Consider the following 19704-nt stretch of genomic DNA (forward strand, 5'->3'; position numbering starts at 1 on the left):
ATATAAGGATCCCCGCCGGCTCCAGAGTGATTTAGAAAACCACATACTGACAGTTAGATTCGATTGTATTTTTATTTACTTTATTAGATACAACCCAATTTTCCCTTTTAATCTAGTTTAGATGCATCGGCTCTTGGAAGTATTACAGGCAGCAGGGAGGACACATTTGCTACTTCTGAGTAGTTTTCTTCCAGATCTACATTTAGGCCCCTATGACATCACTTTACTTGTCTGGATCTCCATTTCCTCCTCCAAGGTGTCCAATTAAATCAACAATCCTATGAATGTGTCTTTCCTTACTATATTGTTTAAAAATATAACTTCTTTCCTATGGTAACAATGGTAACTACGGTCTCAACTGTGACATATACTTTGTTCATATTGTGTACAGGAAACTTTAAGAGGAAAGCATGTAGACTAAGACCCTGGGAAGCATAATTTGGGATAGCAGTTGTGAATAGTATGTAAACCCCTGAATTATGCAATTTAGACTAGGATTTTTTGTTTTCCCATTTACCGGTAGATTTAATTGGCTCATGGGACTAAAAGCTTGAGTTGTTGACATTATTTTTTGGTTTTCAGAGTACAAAGCAGCCATGAGGAGTTGGGAGTGTTTATGAGGCTTGAATAGTGGGAAAAGATGGGTAATTCAGGTGAGGGAGATTTGCTGAGTAGAATCAACTCCAAGCATGCTTAATACCAAATTTTGTATCCTCATTTTATGGCTAAGTGGCTCTTCTTTCGATAACTGCTGAATGATCCACAAATGTTTCATTTGTTCCACTATTGAACCTAAATGTCCAGATAGGATTGGTCTGAGACAGTCTATCTCAAAGTACAATGTTTGGAGGTATAGTTCTAATGCCAGAAACTATCTTAGTGTAGGTTTGGTGTTGGGATGAAAGGCACTCACTAGTGACTTTACATTTAATAAAAGCACTTCACTTTGCTAACACAGGAATATATACATACATATCACATAGATAGCCACTAATCATCAATTGCAATGATTCATTTGAGGGGTAATGCATGTAGCCATCCTACTTCTTTTTTTCCAAAGGGAGTAAGGCATAACACTTCTGTGTGTTTCTGTGGACTCTATGTTTTTAAATGAAGAATTGGGATTGATTGAAAAGATTTTATGAAATAGAAAAAGCTAGAACAAATTTAGTAAATATAAGTGTGGTTTACCTCGATAGGATAATTTGAATTTCCTTTGGATTTCCTGAAATAGAGAACTGCCAGAACATTTGAAGTTTTCTATGTTTTTTTTTTTTTTGCAAAGTCAAAGATTCTGTGAAAATACAACATTCAGGCAAATGTTGTAGACTTGTGATCCTTGAAGGCCTTTGGGTCTACCATCTAATTAATACGTTGGCAGTGGTCTATCCACTTATGGTGCTTTTGTTTTTTTTAATGTATGACAGGAATAAAATGTGTCATATTTCTCTTTTTAACATTTCTCAATATCCTTTAATAATTTAATAAAAGTTAAGTTTGTCTATTCTTTGCTTGAAACTCAATGAGTGCTTCTATCCTCATGAAATGATACCTGGAAGTAACTGGTCACAAAAGCTAGTTAAAGTGGAGGGCAAAAGTGAAATAATAAATTGAATGATTTAATCATCCAACTTTTGTCCAAATGATCTTTCTGAAACACAGATGTCATTACCCTGCTCAAAACCTTTTAGTCGCTCCCTATTACCCATGAGTATAAAATACAACCTCTACATTTAAGGCCTTGTACTATATGACTCCAATCTACCTCTTCAATCTTTTTTCACATTTCTCCTCTTCACATGCTCATAATCCAATAGAATTGGACCACTAGCTGGTTTCTTAAATTTGATGTTGTCTTTAGGCCACACCTCCCCTTCCCCCAACTCCTTCCTTGGAAGGCAGTAACTCTTCTCTGCCTCTCAGTATCCTTCTATTCTCTCCTTTTCTTTCCTTAAGCCAACCACAAAATTTTCTCCCTCATCAAATTTTTTTAGAATATTTGGACTCTCTTTTGCACCTATCATCTTATATTATACTAGGTTACCTTACATTATCATATATACTTGTAACCCATGGTCCGGGGCTTGCCAAGGCTCTCACAGACCAGATTCAATCCTGGACGTTGAATACAAGAGAATTATTTTCTCTCCTAGACTTGTCTCTGTCTGGAATTACTCTAGAAACAGGTGTAAGTGTAGCTCAGATATCATTCCTGTCTATGTTTCTCCAAAATTCCATTTCTCATAAAGGTTAGCTATTTATTTTGTTTCACAGAAAATTCATAAGGGCCCTGATGACCCAAAGGAGTTCATAAACAGATACACAAACACACAAAGTACTCAAATAACTTAGTGACTTCCTTCAGAAAGAAAATAAACTTAGGCTTGCTAGGTTGCTAAGAGGGCAACCCTTTGCCATTTTGCTAGATCCTTGGCTTCCCCAAAGACAGTGACACATCCCTTCCAATATCATACACTAGTATGATAGTATGAAACACAAATGATTGTGGTTTGGTTTCAACCCCCCTTTAGAAAGAAAATTCTACCCTACAAACCATCTCCTTCTCATTGGTCCTAGCAAAGTTAAAATAAATGACTCATGGGCTTTTTTTCTTTCCAAAGAGAATGCTACTCACAACTACATGTATGTAGGCTATTTCTTTCTTTCTCTGAAATCAAGAAATTTCATTTCTCCAGAAAGGCTAATCCCTGAACTCCTAAACCTGAAAGACATTCCTCCCTTCTATTCCATACCTCCTTGGCCCAGGCTGATGCTGTTAAGAAGTCTCCCTTCTTTCTCTCCTACCTCCACTGATATATATGATAAACTTCAAAAAATATCAAGATATGTACTTTTGATAATTTGTTTTCTTGTAGGCTAAACAAGTAGTCTTAAAAAAGTCAGTGTGACTATAATGTGTGTTTGGGTTGTTAAGTTGGTCACATCAGTTTCTACATTGCTCCCTTTTACAAATGCCCACAAAAATTCTCCTTCAAGGTGTTCCTGAGGGAACTGTCTTGAGGCTAGGTCACATCCATGGAGAGGAAGGTTGTGCTGGCTAAAAATACCACTGATGCCCACATTTCTAAGGTGGAGGCTACAAAGTGGGAATAGGTAGCTTTCCTTTTCACCTCATATACCTTCCTTCTCACAAAGACACCTTGCTATATCTGCATGTAATTTTCCAACCACAAAAGTATAGCCTCCTAATAAAGCATTTGTAAGATAATGGAACTATCTTGACACGTATAGATGGATGGTTGATGGCAGAAAGAGAGGAGAAAATGCATTTTGGATGTGATAAAAGTGTTATTATGAAAACCTATGTATGTTTTTGTGTGTATGTTAGTGTGTATTTCTGACTTAGTCTTTTCCCAAACCATGGTCTGTGTACTATCCAGTAGTAGACACACTTTCTTCATAAATTTTGGCTATTTCCTTGCTTTCTATACTTCCCTCATAGCTGCTATTCCCTCCTTTCTTGCCTACTCTTTCTTTGGAATCCTCCATATTGAGATTCTTATAGTCAGGCTAAAAATTTCTGTTTATCCATCTGTTTGGCAGCTCCCTATTTCAGGAGTGGGAAATCCTGCTAGCCTGAACAGTACTCCTTTTCCCTCCCCTCCTCATATCAAATGAGAGCTGCTTTGATCAAGAAACTACCAACCCTTTCCCCCAACCAACTGAACCTTTGAGCTATTATCCTTGGAGCATGGAATAAAGATTCAGTGAGAGCCATGATGGACTCTTTTTTTCTACTTTGGCCTGAAGACTATTACAGACAACTCTTCCTACTGATAGTACTAATTTCATCCCTCTCCTATTTTTTTTTCCCAGTCAAAGTTTGAAGATGTCAGTCCTGGTATCAGTACGATAAGGTGCTATTCTATCCTAGCACCTTACCTGTTGTTCCCTTGTATGATATCATATGAGCCACATGGCTTTCCCTTTAAACACACCAAACAAAAAAGCCTATTGCTTTCAGTATTGACTAGTTCATCTAATTTCTCTTTAAAGCTCTTTTAGGTCAAACAATTGATTCTGACAAGTTTCAAATATTTCTTCTGGATAGTCATGATTTAATAGACCAGAGTCTGTCTGTCTGTTTGTCTCTGTGTATGTATTTTCTCGTTGACTCTGAGACATACCTCTAAGAATAATGTCTTTAAATACACAAAATAAAACACATAGGATTATAAAGGATAACAATTATTGAAATGCATCAAAATATATTGAAGTACATTTATCAAAATATTTTAAAACATAAATATGTTCACACACCCCAAGTTAAGAACTCATATAAATAAACCAAATGTAATATGTATATTTTCAGAAATGGTGGGGAAACAAATCAGTAAGCTGGTTTTCATTCACATAAATAATATTTTCCTTCATAAAAAGCTATAAAGAACCTCATTTTAAAATAGCATAGAAATATGCTTTCTTATATTGAATTAATTGTATTCATTTTGAAAATACACACTCTATGAATCCAACTCATTATTTCTCCTTTCAGCTTTCTAGAAAAATGAAAGGATCTGTACCTTTTAAAAAAAATCTTGTTTTGTTTTGTTTCTATTGGGGCTGGGGAAAGGAAGCTTCAGACTCTTTTGATGAGGAAAATGTCTCCTGGACGGTAAGTTTCTACTTTGTGGTGTCTTCCCAGCCAGGGTCAATCGTGGCTTCCTTACATTTTAGTACCATGTCTGCAAATCTTTCCTTTTGTAACATCTTCCTTTATCTCTGAAAGGAGGCAGTAAAGTTTGCCTTCCACCAGGCTGCTTTGATTTCTCCAAAGCTCCAGCTTACATCAACAGAGCTTCTACAGGTTCAGTCCCCTGTGTCCCTGAAACAAAATAAGACCAGAAGACAGCTAAGATAATGGATTTGACTGGTCCTTCTTCCACAGACACTTTCTGAAAAGGCCTACTACAGAAAACTGGATATGAAACGACTTTCAGCTCTTTAGATATAAGCATGTTACAAACATCAAAAAGAAAAAAAAAAGATGTTACAGAAAAGGATAACACAGGTCCATTTTATTCATAACTAGTAACACTGTAGTTTCCATTAAAAAAAAAAAAAGATATAGGGTAATGAAAACAGATGCCTTGAAACAGTAAAGTGATAATGTGATTTAAATTAGTAGAATCATTGTTATTACTAATGCTAAAAATCACCATTGGATCATTTTTTATTGGACTAGATCTGTGGTTTCACTGCTCTAAGGAAGAAAATTCTCTTTACAACATTTTCTATACTAATACAGCTAGGTAGCTCTTCTATGATTTTAAAATCTTAGAGAGTTGCCTGGAGTATTGAGAGATTAAATGATTTGTCCAGGATCTTGCATCCTCTCTTTCTTTCCTTTTGCCTCCTGAATTCCCTGAACTCTTTCAAAACTCAGTTCAACTTGTATCTTCTGCAAAAGGCTCTTCCAGTTTTCCTCTCCTCCACTGCCACCTAGATCCTTCCCACTGGGATTATATTCCAGTTATACTATGTATACATATATTTTATGTGTAATTTGTCACACATTTTTCCTTCATTAGCATGTTAAAATAAGAGCTCTATTAAAGTTCCAGAATAAGAACCATATTTTAAAATTATATTTATTCATTCATTTACTCAATTATTTATTCATTTGTTTGTTTGCTTTTTGCCTTTCTTTTTATGAGAAGACACAGTACTATGCTTGGCATATGGTAAGCTCTTACTAAAAATTTATTGAGTAAGAGACCCAGATGTTCTTGAACCCAAGACCACCTTTCCATCCACTATGTCATGCTGACAACTATTGTTATTAGTGTTACACTGTTTTCATTTGTGACCACTGATTTCACCAGTAATGTTGGAAAGTCCTGGAATGGACAATCCCTTTACTGATGCAGATCAGTGCCTTACCTCAAATTTACCATTTTAGACTGTTGCCTGGGGTCCAATATGAGATTAAATCAATGGTCACTAGTCACATAGCCAATGTGTGTCAAAGACAAGACAGACTCAGGTTATCTTGAGTGCTGACTGGCTCTCTGCTTTTACTAGTAACAAAACATTCTCTGCAAAGTGAGCAAGGAAATAAAATTGTTTTTTGGATACTTACACTGTTCAAAGGAGCATGTTCAACCCCACATAGGCAAATCCTGGAGTTAAGTGCTAAGTAAGTATAGAATAAATAGCTATCATTGGTTATGGTAGTTGAATGTCTCTAATTTTCAGATAGGTCCTCATATTTAGATGAAATCTTGACCTATTGTTACAAAATAAAATAAAATAAACTTCTCCATGAGAATTCCATTGTGTAAACCGTGGGAGATTCCATCTCTAGGCCAGAAGAACATGAAGATCTTAGTCAACGCTGAGAGTCTAAAATGCAGGGAGTCAGGAGGAGGGAATGGAGGATAGTGGGGAGGGAGAGCCAGCCTACTCTGACAAATGCATGGTCCTTGGTTAATTTCTTATTAGTAGGCTGCTCACATCCCAGTCACATTAAGAGTATTCCGTTTTCTTTGTCTGAAGTGTTGAGTGGTTATGAATAGTAAGGATAGACTATCTGTAATTATTTTTTAATTATTAATGGTTTTGTTAGATCCCTTCACTTTTACATTACATTTCTGTTAATGTAAGTTAAATCAAAATGTACTTTGGTTTCCAAGCAGCTCCCCAATGTATTTTTCATTCTTTCATAACATTACTTCAGATTCTGTGAGGTGTCTATGATGAAGTTTCCTTTTCGGGAGACATATTCACGATACTAATGAATTCAAGGAATACTGGGTTGCTTAATTTCACTGGACCAGGCATTAGCTAATCATCACCAAATGCCTACATTTTTAGTGGTATTTGAGAAAGGTTTTGTCCAGCAGTCAATGATCAATGATCAAAGATGGGTCTTTGAACTGACTGAACAGACACTTATTTTATTTAGTACTTTCTCAGTGAATGGTAAAACAATAATAATATAACCAATAATTCCTATTCATGCAGCACTTTTCAGAGTTGTCTGGTTTCAGAGTGCTTTACATGTATTATTTCATTTGATCTTACAAGAACATTATCAGGTAGACACTATTATCCCCTCATTTACAGATTTGACACTGAAATTTATAGAAGTTAAATGACTTGACTAGGATCACATGTCCTAAGTGTTTAAGGCAGATTTCCATTCCTGAATATATTCCTGGCTTCCAAACCAGTCGAGACTGTATCTTCGAGAAGAGGCAGCCTCCTAATGGATTGCTGATTCACATTGTTTTCAAGTCACTAAAAATCCCAGATTTTCCCCACCATCATACTTCTCACATTTTGCATTTGAGAAATAGAATGTTTTACAAGAAGATATAAGCCTTGGTATTCATCCCTTTTAACTTAAAAGTATCTATTCATGCATGTACATATATACATACATACATACAGACACATATCTAAGTATGTATTTGCTTTTAATCATTATGCCCTTTAATTTTGAGCTAGTTCTTTAGCACTTTACTGAATAGATGCTTTCTGACATGTAGTTCCCAAGAGGTCAGCCTTGAAAGGGGAAAGGAAAAAAGAGGCAGCCGGGGAACCAGCTAAGGAAATATGCACCCAGACTGTGGGGGTTGCTTATAAGTAGCTTGAGAAGTAAACTGAGCCAGAGATACTGACATACTGACTGCAACTTAGCTGGGTTAACTATACTCTAGAAAAGAGACTGTATCCCTAGAGAAGGAAAAAAATCCACCTTTTAATCAATTTTTCCATCACTAGCAGAATGGCACTTTTTGATGGTACAATATTCCCTGGAGAAATAGTCCAGACTTGTATTTACTAAGAGGCCTGGTTTCAGGATCAGTAAAATAATCAACTCCCCAAATTCAAATAATAACCTGCAATGAAAAAAAGGGGAGAGGAGGGGAGAAGAGGGTAGAGGTGAACTCAGCTTGGGGAGGGAGTAACAGACTTAAATGAACACATAAACCCACACCATCCGAGACGCACTCACTCTTTTGGCTGGGAGCTTTTAGAAAGATGATCCCTGTGCATGAAAATGAATGCAAAGTGAACTGAGATTGAGGCAAGATTAGAGCTGGGGAAGGAGGATAGGGTTAGATCTCTGGGAAAAGTATAGAGTTAACATGCGAACTCTACTAAAAATGACTGGATAAATTATGCAGAGGGATTTCTGGATTTCTTTCAAGTAATTAAGTTTCGATTTCTTGCATTTATTTTAGTGCCAGGAAGTACGAGGCAAAAAAAAAAAAAAAAAAAAAAAAAAAAATTGCAAAAGTCTTCATTGATTGTTCCAATGCTTTCAGTTTGATTTCGTGACTGGACTTAACTTTGGGAAAAGGTAAACACACGGGTTTAGGAAATTCACTGCCAGAGGTGAAAGTAAAGGAGCAGGACCTCCGCACACGAGGGAATTCAGCATCGTTGTAGAGACAGGGTGGAAAGGTGCGCGCAGGATTAAGACTCGGGGCGAGATTGTGTGTGTGTGTGTGTGTGTGTGTGTGTGTGTGTGTTTGAGTGTGTATGACCTATATGTTTGTGTGAAAACCTATACGTGTTCATGTGTGTGCGCGCGCGCCCACGTCCTCCCTCTCTTGAGATTGAGGAATCAGGGTATCGAATGCTTAATTCCTGCTTCTTACCCTTACAGGCAGATTTTAATTTCCTTGTTGCTTAAAATGTTTTCACCTCAAAAAGATTTGTCTCTCTCAGTGGTTCAGAGTTAAAAGTTCTCTCCTGATCGTGTTGGCTCAACTCAGTCCCCCCAAATTCAATCCTTTTTCTTTTCCAAACCCTGCGTGGCCAGGAACGTCCAGCATCTCGCAGTCTTTCAAAAATTAACCTTAAAGAGAGTGTGGGGAAAGCCTTTATTCTTTTCTGGAAGAAGGAATCTTGACTTTTTCCTACATGCTCTCACATCCTAACTCTAAAAACCCCAAAGTGGGTCTTAAATGGGGGGGGGGAAATATTTTCTTTCCTTTCCCTGGTTCGGAGCGCTGGACAATTCCAGGACGCCCCATTCCCCTTTTTCACCTCTCCTTCCCGTTGTATTTCTTTTTCCACTCGACCAAAGAGAGAACTCTAGGTGCTGCTGGGACGGTGACTCCCAACCGCCAAGGCTAGAGTTCGAAGGTTCCAGGGCTCTCCATGGAGAAGCCGAGAGCGAGCTGAGCTCCTGCTCTGCGCCTTCTGCCTTATCCCTTCTCTGCCTATAAGCCCGCAGCCCCGGCTGCCTCCCAGAGGAGGGTTCAGCAAAGGAGGATCCAGATCTAGAAGGTAGCAGGAATGCTGCTCGCAGGCATTTCCCAGGATCTGAGTAAAGGGGTCCCAACTTTCTAGGGATAGACCAGCAGAATGGGATTTCTAGTGAAGGGGCAGGGGCGAGGCTAGAGAGAAAATATCCAGTATATTCCGGCCTTGAATGCTTGGTGGAAGAGAAGGAGCATCTCTTGAAAACCTGGGGTCTCCCTCCTCTTGCTCCCAAACCCTGGGCAGACTTGAGGCCCCAAAGAGCACTGGAAGTCCAAAGCCGAATAGAAGTTAACACACGAATAGAAACCACGAAAGAGCTCGGGGTTCGAATGTGTCGTGAAGGAGGTTAGGAGAGCTAGGGGAAAAGAGGATAATGGAAGAAAAGGTGACAAGGAAATGATTACGATTGTTTAGCAAGCTCTTCCAAACTCTCCCACACTCTTATTTTAACTCTTCTTTTCCATCCATCCCTACCCAAAGCTGGAGCTGTCTGTCGCGGGACGCAATTCTGTAGGAGGCCTCCAAAATGGCCCTTTCAGAGTGCTGTCGGGCCAGAACATCCTTTTGGGAGGCAGTGGTTTACTTGCCTTTGACCTCGCCCTCTGTGAAAAACTAGAAACTAGAGAGGGCCCACGAACTCCTCTGCCATTCATTTCGAAGATGCTGGAGTAGACTCCGAATCCCCTGCCCCTAAAAATCCAAGAAACCCGGGAAGGTGCTAGGCCTGAACGAACCATCCGCGTCCCCTTAGAAATGTAAACCCGATAGAAGCCTTTTGGAGAGGTTTTCCTCTCAATTCCACTGGTTGTGTCTAAAACCAAACCAAATCAAACCAAAGAAAAAAATCAGAGTGCCCTTCATGTATTATTCCCCCCAATGCACCAGGGTCAGTAAAATAATAAATCTGTTAGTAATTTTGATCTTAAATATGTTCACCGGTTCAGGAAAGAAGACCAGAGTTCTCTCCTCCAGATTCTGGACACTCGTGGGGAGGAGGGCTCTTTAGAGGAGGACAATTCACTGCTCCCAGAGCCTGCTCCAAAGTGGCTGCAGGGGGTGAAGCTGTGAAGAGAAATCCAGTGACACTGCTTCGAACCCTCCCAGCTTCTCCTGAATCTGCTCTGGGACGCCCTCGGGGTCACATCTATTTGCAGCCTGCAGGGGACTAAGCCAGAACAATAGCTCGGCCAGGTCAAGGGGGCTCTCCCAGGAAAGTGAGACAATTGATCCTATTCCCATTTCTTTGAGTTCAAACAAAAACAAATCACTGGCACTTTTCCTATTCAGTAGCTAGGAGTAGAGCAAAATCCAGCCATTGGAGGATGCTTTCTATGGACAGGTAGCCAATTAAGCTCGGAAGCTTCGTAGGTCAAGTTCCCTGAGGTTGGGATACTGATCCAAACCTCTTCGATTTGTTCCGAAACTTTCTAGGGGCGTGTGGAGCAGCGATTGAGCAGAGTTTCTAAATAAGCGGATGCACTTTGGAGCGACGTTTGTGGGCAAACTCTCGACGTATTATTGTTTTATCGATATCACTGGGAGCATGTTGGTATTCTGGGCACTCTTGTAATGAGGCGGAGATTGCAAGTCGCGAGGCTGGGAGAAGATTGCATTTCCCCTCCTATACAGTCCAGAAGTCACTTCTGGGCGCTGCTGTTCATTTTTCACTCTGAGTGAGAAAGGGAAGAATTTGACTTTGTAACTTGATTTTTTTTTTTAAGTATGTGTTCTTAGGAGGTCAGAGAATAACAGGCTTAGAATAAATTCTTGAATTATCAGTCACCTGCGAAGGATTTTCATTTCATTTTCAGATAATTGGACTCCTAAGTCCCCACCCCTTCCAGGAAAAGAAGCATCTGTGAAAAGAAATGAGCGACATTACTTGTATGGAAATACCGATTCTGGCCCTTTCGGAAAGGTCTGCCTTGGAGTTGACTGGGTTAAAGTGGTTTTCGTCAAGCCACATTCCACATCAAACAAAGTTTGTCTAGTCCCTTCACCAGTAGTCTCTTTATTTCATGAATTTATTATAATGCCTTATTTACCATAGGAAGCGATGACAAGTGTTTAGCATTTTGGAGATCAGTTGTCAGTTGCTATTAAAATCAAGATTAATTCATATTAACGATATGCATTTCTCAATACTCCCAGGTGACAACATACATTAAAACAACTATTGCAAGTAATTAAGCTCAATGAAGGGGGAGGGGAGAAGGAGAAGCTTCCAACACCCCCAAATATTTGATTTTGGTCTCCAAGTTCAGCGTGGAGTGCTTTGCCAAGGGAAAAAAAATGTTCATTAAACATCTCAGGGTTGCTGTTCCCTTTACATCTAATTAGGCACCTAATGGGAGAGAAGACTTTTTCTGTTGTTCTCCATGATGTTCTTCTAGACAAAATCACACACAAATTGTGTCAACATCCAGATTTTGAAATTCAGTTTATTGAGTCTTCTGATCCAAGCTACTTACTGGGTGGGCGAATGAGGGCATCTGGCAACTGTTTTTCCTCCCTTGACACCAACTTATTTAGTTTGGACTTGATACAAGTTCCAACTAAAAACCACATACACGGTCACACTTTTTATGGATTTTCTTTGTTGTTGTTGTTGTTGTTCCACATCGGAGACGCTCAACAGTTTATTCATTAGACTAAGCAAAGCCTTCTGAAGATTAAGCAAATTGGACAACTCTTTTAATTAGAAGATAATTTAAAGTTTGAAATGATATCATTGATGAAGTAGCCTAATTAGTACGGCGATATGTTAATAAGGCCAGCAAGACGCCCAGCATTGGGCTCTGGCATGAACCTCTCTCTCTCTCTCTCTGAGGCTGGCAAGAAAATCCTTCTTCTTATACCGTCATTAATAAAAGATTTCTATAGACTTCAGCCTTTCACCGATGACATACAATTTATAGTACACACAATGCATTAGCCCATAGTGCGGCTCCATTTTTTCACTATTATGAAAACTAATAAATTCGTCAAGCTGAATTAAGCATACAAATCAGATGAGGCGTAGCAGATTACACAGTGAAGCGCGGTGTCTCCCGAGCCTAAATGAAATTTCAATCTAATAATTCCTTCCTGGCCCGGTCATAATTTGTTTAGAGATGTTGTTCTACTTCTTTCAAAGCGCTATTCACACTATAATTAAATGATACTCAAGCTTTTAACTTTGATTTATTTCATTTCTCGAAGCTGGAGACAGTGAGAGCTGTACAATGTCATTTTCCTCCCTTATTTCCTTGAAAATTACACGGGTTCCAGTTTAGGTCGAAATTAACCACCTAAGCACATATTTGCAGGAGGCCGGCACGAGCCAGGTTCATTCATGTCAACAGCCCCGGGCCCTGCCGGGGCTCCCCAGCGCAGCCCGCGCTCGCAGCCCCGCCAGACAGCCGGCACAGTTTCCCTTGGCTGGATGTCTAATGCACTTAGCCCACGCAGGGAAAGGGGGAAACAAACAAACCCACCGACCCGACCGACCGAGGCGGCCGCCAGCCCAGGGAGGGAAATTCGTTGGGATCCAGAGCCCAGGCGGAGAAATCAGACGGAGCCCTAAGCTGCCGCCAGCTAAGCCCAGGAGGAGTCGGCCCCCGCTTACTGGGGACCAAACTTTAACCGGCCCTGGGCGAGAGCGGGGAGAAAAGACGTCGGGGCTGAGAAGCTGCTTCAGCGAGGGCTCTGTCCAGCACTCCAGGAGGCACGGGGGGAGTGGGGGACCGGCCCCCGCCTGCTCCTCCGGGGTGCGTCCCGTCCGCCCTCCCTCCCTCCCTCCTGCGCCGAGCCCGCTACCTTCCCGCTCCGACTTTGCCCCAGCGCCAATGCGGGCACTTCCCCGAGCTGCGCCTCCTGCTTCAGCACCTGCTCGCCACTCCCTAGGCGCTGCGCCTGCACCTGCTCCCGGCTACCCCGACGCCCCTGCCCGCTGGGCTACTCCTGCCCAGCACTCCCTCACAGGGTGAGCCCCGAGCCCTTTACTACCCCCTCCCTTCATCCTGTGTGAGGACTTGAGAGGAGACCTCACTGATCCTTAGCCTATTCTCCATCCCCTCTGACCCCCCAACCAAACACCGTGGGAGATGGGGGTGAAGTGGCGAGGCCGTAGGGTGGGATGGCACACCTAGTTTCGCAACTGGAAGTAGAAGTCTGTCTACTTCTCAGAGACCGGGTCTAGGCATCCCCCCCCCCCACATCCTGCCCCCCTCAGCAAAATAAAATAAAATTAAAAAGTGCCGACAGGATATCCGCTAAAAATAGGAGCTAACCGCTGGGTGTAGCGGTGAGAATGAAGATAAGTGGGGTTTGTGCTAGCCCCCGAGGGTACGTGGTGTGTGTGGTGGTGGTGGTGGTGTGTGTGTGTGTGTGTGTGTGTGTGTGTGTGTGTGTGTAACCCGAGGCGCATTCAACACATGCGCTATGTAGTATCTTTGGTTCCCCCTCCCCCGTAGCCAGCCCCTCCCCCCTTTTATTGTGGTTAATGAAGAATAATAAATCCAGTGAAAGGTTTTTCAAGCGTATCCACACGAGATTCACATTCACTATACTAGAAAAGGGAGAGGAGGAGGAGGAGGAGGAGGAGGAGGAAAAGAAGGGGGGAAGGGAGGAGAGGCACTCCGTGTGTGTGGATGGGGGGGGTGTCGAAGGGGGGGGTAATCGCATGCGCACTCTCACCCAGGGCCCGACCTGCCGCTGTCCAATGGGCTGAGAGCAGATAGAAACCGAGGGAGAGAGAAAGACTCACAACCCAAATACCCCGATGTCTCTTCGGCACAAGGCACCTGCCGGGTCAAGGTGCGCAGGGCTGAGCTTCGAGACTGAGGCAGTCGAGGCGGTGGCACAAAAGAGCGCCCGGAGGAGGGCAGGGAGAACACGCTGGTTGGCAGCTGCTCCAGCTGTTCACTCCATCCGGGGCCGGGAACCAGAGTCAGTCAGTGTCGAGGGGAGGGCGGGAACCTGCTACTTGGGTTGGGAAGAGAGAGCCGGGTGCGAGGTGACAGTTAACTGGGGAAGACAGGGAAAGCCCATCTCTATCTAAGCCTGGCTCCAGAGGCAACTTCCTTGCAGAGTTTCTTCCTACTCGGATCCAGGGACGAGGGGCGGGAAGGAGGGCGCTGAGAAGGTACAGAAGAGGACTGGTGGCAATCACCTACGGCATTTCCCAGCGGCATTGGTGCTTCCTGGGGAAACGGGGAGGGGCCTGGGGTAGGGTGAGAAGTGGGGAGACCAGACTAGGTGGGGGTGGGAGTCAGGAGGGGGCCAGCCCAGAAGCATTGGGATCAAAAGCGCAGGCGGAGAAGGAGGAGGAGAAAGGAGGAGGCAGTCGGTGGGAGAGTTGGTGACAGAGGAGAAGGCGGGGGTTGAGGGTGGGGGGTTTGAGGGGGGGCTGAGAAAGAGAAAGAGAGATCCGGAGCCCAGAGGGAGAAAAGGAGGGAGAAAGGGGAAAAGGAACAAACCTTGTAGGAGCTTGGCAAGGAAGGGAGGAGGAGGGGGAGCGAGGGGGAAGGCGAGGGGGAGCGAGGGAAGTATAACACTGCGGCCGGCCGGAGGCTTGGGGGGCAGTTGCGAGAGGAAAGGGCTGAAGCCAGAGCAGAGCGGAGCCTGGGAGGACTAAGAGGCAGCTGCGGCGGCAAGAGCGGAGTCGAGCCACGCTGCCCCAGAGCGACATCCAGGTCTCCGAGCGGAGCCTGCCGGCCGCCAGCCCAACTTTTCCCTTGCCTTTCCCGGCTCCGGGCATCGTCTGCGCGTCCCGGTGCCTGGTGCCTGCGCTCCGGGGCGGCCGGGAAGATGATGATGATGTCCCTGAACAGCAAGCAGGCTTTCAGCATGCCTCACGGCGGCAGCCTGCACGTTGAGCCCAAATATTCGGCGCTGCACTCCGCTTCTCCCTGTACCTCCTCTTCCGCCGCACCCTCGTCCAGTTCCCCCAGCAATACTAGTAGCGGGGGCGGCGGCGGAGGCAGCGGGGGCCGGAGCAGCAGTAGCGGCAGCAGCGGCAGCAGCGGCGGAGGCGGCGGCGGCGGCGGAGGCAGCGGGGGCGGCGGAGGTTCGGAGGCGATGAGGCGAGCGTGTCTTCCCACCCCACCGGTATGTATTCTGCATAATCACCGCTTAAAGGCACGTTTTGACAGTCCCCTTTATCTGCTTGATGTTTTTTTCATGTCTGCACAGCAAATCACCCCACACCTCCAATTTTTCCCCCCTCGCTCCCTTCTCTTTCTCTCCTTCTCTCTCTCTCTCTCTCTCTCTCTCTCTCTCTCTCTCTCTCTCTCTCTCTCCCTCTCCCCGCTCTCTCTCCTCTCTCTCCTCCTTTCCCTCAACTTATGTATTCAGTGGATCTAGTCTTTCATATTAATTTTTATGACCTGGGATGTTGCCTCTCTGTGTGTGCTGTGTTGTGTTGGGTGTTGTGTAGTCTCTCTGCGCTCTCTTCCTCCTCCACCGTTTCTCTCTCTCTGCCCACTCCCCCTTCTCCTCTCTCTTTTACCAGGACTTCTTTTCTTTCTTTTTCTTTCTGTTTGGTTTTCTTAACCTTCCGGAGATGGTTTAGTTGGGCTGGCTGGCGGCAGCGGGCGGTCAGGCGGGAGCACTGGCGGAGGTGGTGTGGGGAGGAGAGCCCAATTCCCAGTAGTCAGTAATGTGTGCCTTCTACTTGCAATTACAGAGCAACATCTTCGGTGGTCTGGATGAGAGCTTGCTGGCCCGCGCGGAAGCTCTGGCGGCCGTGGACATCGTCTCGCAGACCAAAAGCCACCATCACCACGCGCCCCATCACAGTCCCTTCAAGCCGGACGCTACCTACCACACCATGAACACCATCCCGTGCACCTCCTCCGCGTCGTCGTCCTCCGTGCCCATCTCGCACCCTTCCGCCCTGTCCGGCACCCACCACCACCACCACCATCACCACCACCACCACCACCAACCGCACCAGGCGCTGGAGGGAGAGCTCTTGGATCACATCACGCCGGGGCTGGCCCTGGGCGCTATGACGGGGCCCGACGGCTCGGTGGTGTCCACGCCCGCCCACGCCCCGCACATGGCCACCATGAATCCCATGCACCAGGCGGCTCTCAGCATGGCCCACGCACACGGGCTCCCTTCGCACATGGGCTGCATGAGCGACGTGGACGCCGACCCGCGGGACTTGGAAGCGTTCGCCGAGCGCTTCAAGCAGCGGCGCATCAAGCTGGGGGTGACCCAAGCGGACGTGGGCTCCGCTCTGGCCAACCTTAAGATCCCCGGCGTGGGCTCGCTGAGCCAGAGCACCATATGTAGGTTTGAGTCCCTCACTCTATCCCACAACAACATGATCGCTCTCAAACCCATCCTGCAGGCTTGGCTCGAAGAAGCGGAGAAGTCCCACCGAGAAAAGCTCACCAAACCCGAGCTATTCAATGGGGCCGAGAAGAAGAGGAAGCGCACGTCCATCGCCGCTCCCGAGAAGCGTTCCCTCGAAGCCTATTTCGCCATCCAGCCTCGCCCCTCCTCTGAGAAAATTGCCGCCATTGCAGAGAAACTCGACCTTAAGAAAAATGTGGTGCGGGTTTGGTTCTGCAACCAGAGGCAGAAACAGAAAAGGATGAAATATTCGGCTGGGATCTGAAAGGCCCTCCATCTCTCTTGGGACTCTTATCCTTTCTCCGAACTCAATTTCGTCCTCTCTCCATCTATTTCTCCTCATCTTTTTCCTCTTTACTTGTCGATATGAAATTATTTCAGTGTCTGATTCCACCAGAGAGAGAAAATGAGAAAGCTATTGAAGAAGCCTGGCGAAACTGGGGGAGGTGGGGGAAATGAAGAAACACGATTAAAAAAAAGAAGAAGAAGAAAAGTAGACTTGAATTTTCAAGTTTGGACGATGTTGTCCCTCTTCACATCTAGAAAGGCAGCCTGCTCTTCCAAGTATTCTGGCACTGACTGAAGGCAGATATAAAATCCTTTTTTAAAAGACTGAAGAACGATCAAGTAAGATTTGTTTTTATTCTTAAAGACATTACCCTTGTTCGAGTTTAAAAGTACACTTTGCAGCTATTTTTCAGAAAATTAAAATTGTGTCAGGACTGGAACTTTAAACTAGAGTTTGACCCCTAACATGATAGAGACATCTCAAAAGTATTTTGATTTAAAAAAGAGAGAGATGGCAGATTTTTCTGCATTTACACTGTATATTATATATAATATATTTTTACTGTGGTTATTATTCTCGTTCTCCTCTGAAGTGTTAATGCTTAGGAAAGGAGCTGCCCACTGTGTTCACTGATCTTTAAAAGCTATTATTAGATTACTGCCAAACAATCCTCTGTAAATTATTCATTTATGTCTCTGGCAACTTAATTTGTGCTCATTATGATTAATTAAACTTCTTTAATCTAAGTCTGATTAAAAACAAACAAGGGGAAATTATGTATAGTGAACACCAGAAAAGTTTAAGTTTGAAGACTTTGTGGAATTCCTAAAACTATCGCTTTCTACAATGTTCCTTTTGGCCCACATGTAAATTCTCACTCTGAACGAAGATTGTTTCTCTTTTGTTTTTTCTGGCAGTGTTCTTATTTGTGACTCGTTGACACTCTGTAATAGATGTCCTCCGTTATTTGTATAGACCTGATTCACTGTCCAAAGTATTGTTTACTTCCTTACATATTTAATGGGGATTCCCATACTGTCCTGTCCCCACCAATCTCTCTCTCTCTCTCTCTCTCTCTCTCTCTCTCTCTCTCCCCCCACCCCCTCCCTCCTATCTCTCACACATTCACAGGCACAAGCACACAGACACTCCTCTAAAGCTGAAAAGAAATTAGGGTTGGCTTGGTTTGCCTCCTGGTGTTTGTCCTTATAGATTTCAAGACTATTTCACAATGTTTCAACTTCCCAGTTCTCTTATATTTTATTTATTCTTTTCTATTTTTTTTTTTTTACATTTTTAAGATCCCCCCCTTTGGAGGTTTGTTTGTAGAAAAGCCAAAATTTAATTATTAGAGGGACAGTGCACTGCTTGTAAATTCACATTGTTTGGTACAATTCTTTTGAAATAACAACAAATAAGGTACACAACTTCTAGTACTTTAGGTATTGTAAATATTTCATTGAAAAATGATGCACACATAGATATATTCTTACAGATTTCGCTGTACTGCTGTTATAATGAAGACTTTCTGAAGTCTTAAGTTCTGTATATGAGCCGGTTTTATTGTTTTTGTTAATAGAAGCTTTATTTAATATAGTCATGTATTAAGTTATTTTCAATGTTGTTGAATTGTCTTTCATTGAAGAAAAGATTTTAATGTTTTATTGGGAAAGTATGCTGTTTTTTCATTAAAATATGCTATTGAAATTAAATTGCTTTTAAATGTTAAGTTGTTGCTTTAATCATTAATTTGGTTCTTTTTTGTGGAAGTGCTTGGAAAATTAGTATGACGATTTTGATATTTTTCTCCTCAAACTAATGGTTATTTTAGGTATGTGTAGGAACATGGCTCTTTAAAACAGAATTCTATTACTTAGTATTTTGGAGAATTTCCCTTTCTGCCAGGATGATGTGGGGCATTTAACAACAAATTAAGATATTTCCCTCCACTTGCCTCTTCCAGACCCTCAACAAGATATATAGGAGTTGCTTTGTAAATGGAAAATATTGAATGAACAACGTTTCCTAATCATCTTTCCTCTTTGCCCCTCCCCTCTCCAGCATTTAGAGAGGAAGCCAATTGAAGAATCTTGGGAGGTGACTGCTCAGATCACTTCAGAGCAGTGCCAGGGGACCGGGTGTGGCTAGAGCTGAAGCTCAGGGTGCCTTAGATGTAGAATAGGATCCTACAGCAGCTTCCTACTATTTGACAGCTCTTGGCGGGTGCCAAGCTGCAGGGGGATGACACTGGATTGGAAGGACCTCCCTCCCTTCCTTCAGATTTCCCTCCTTTACAACACTTCCCATCACACTTAATGAAGCTAGCTGGTCTGGGGTAGGTGGGGTGGTGGATCCCAGAGAGGGAGAAACAAGGGGTGGGAAGGGGAATATTTAAAAGGTGATTCTGTTATGCCACCTGCTGTGATGAGTAGAGTTGCTGGAGGTGACAGAGATCTCTTCAAGGTAGAATAGAGACAAAGAAGTTCTTTTTCTGACCCCAGTCTTTTGCTCAACAGTGAAATTAACCTTAATTTGATAATTTTCAGGTTCTCTCAAATTACAGAGTGATTGGGGTTTTTAAACACTTTATTAAGAGGGCTCTGATTTGAAGTTAATATTATTGATAGAAAAATAGTAATTGTACAAAATAACAATTATAGTTTGTAGTTCAAATAAGAAGAGACCAATGGGTTTTCCTTCTTATACTTCCCAATCTCCCCATCCCTGATGACTGTGCTTTATCTAACCCATACTCTCCTGTAAAGTGAAACTCCCTCAAGGTGTTTTTAATGTCAGTGACTAAATGGAGGAATGCCAGATTTCCCTAC

The 19704-nt window shown here is 43.4% G+C and overlaps 1 protein-coding gene across 1 annotated transcript; it reads left to right on the forward strand.

Moving 5' to 3' along the window:
* The first annotated feature begins 14777 nt into the window (after window positions 1–14777).
* Window positions 14778–18453, forward strand: POU4F2 (POU class 4 homeobox 2). Its single transcript, XM_031941562.1, has 2 exons — window positions 14778–15333; window positions 15911–18453. The coding sequence occupies exons 1-2, from the start codon at window positions 15034–15036 to the stop codon at window positions 16850–16852; spliced, it is 1242 nt and encodes a 413-aa protein (XP_031797422.1). The 5' UTR covers window positions 14778–15033; the 3' UTR covers window positions 16853–18453.
* The last annotated feature ends 1251 nt before the right edge of the window (window positions 18454–19704 follow it).

This window comes from Sarcophilus harrisii, chromosome 6 (assembly GCF_902635505.1).
Source record: "Sarcophilus harrisii chromosome 6, mSarHar1.11, whole genome shotgun sequence".
Classification (NCBI taxonomy): Eukaryota; Metazoa; Chordata; class Mammalia; order Dasyuromorphia; family Dasyuridae; genus Sarcophilus; species Sarcophilus harrisii.

Bases quoted from the DNA above. Each gene is read 5' to 3' on its own strand.
- POU4F2 (XM_031941562.1), top strand. From the start codon at position 15,034: ATGATGATGATGTCCCTGAACAGCAAGCAGGCTTTCAGCATGCCTCAC. The intron at 15,334-15,910 runs GTATGTATTCTG...TTGCAATTACAG, and splicing joins CGTGTCTTCCCACCCCACCG to AGCAACATCTTCGGTGGTCT.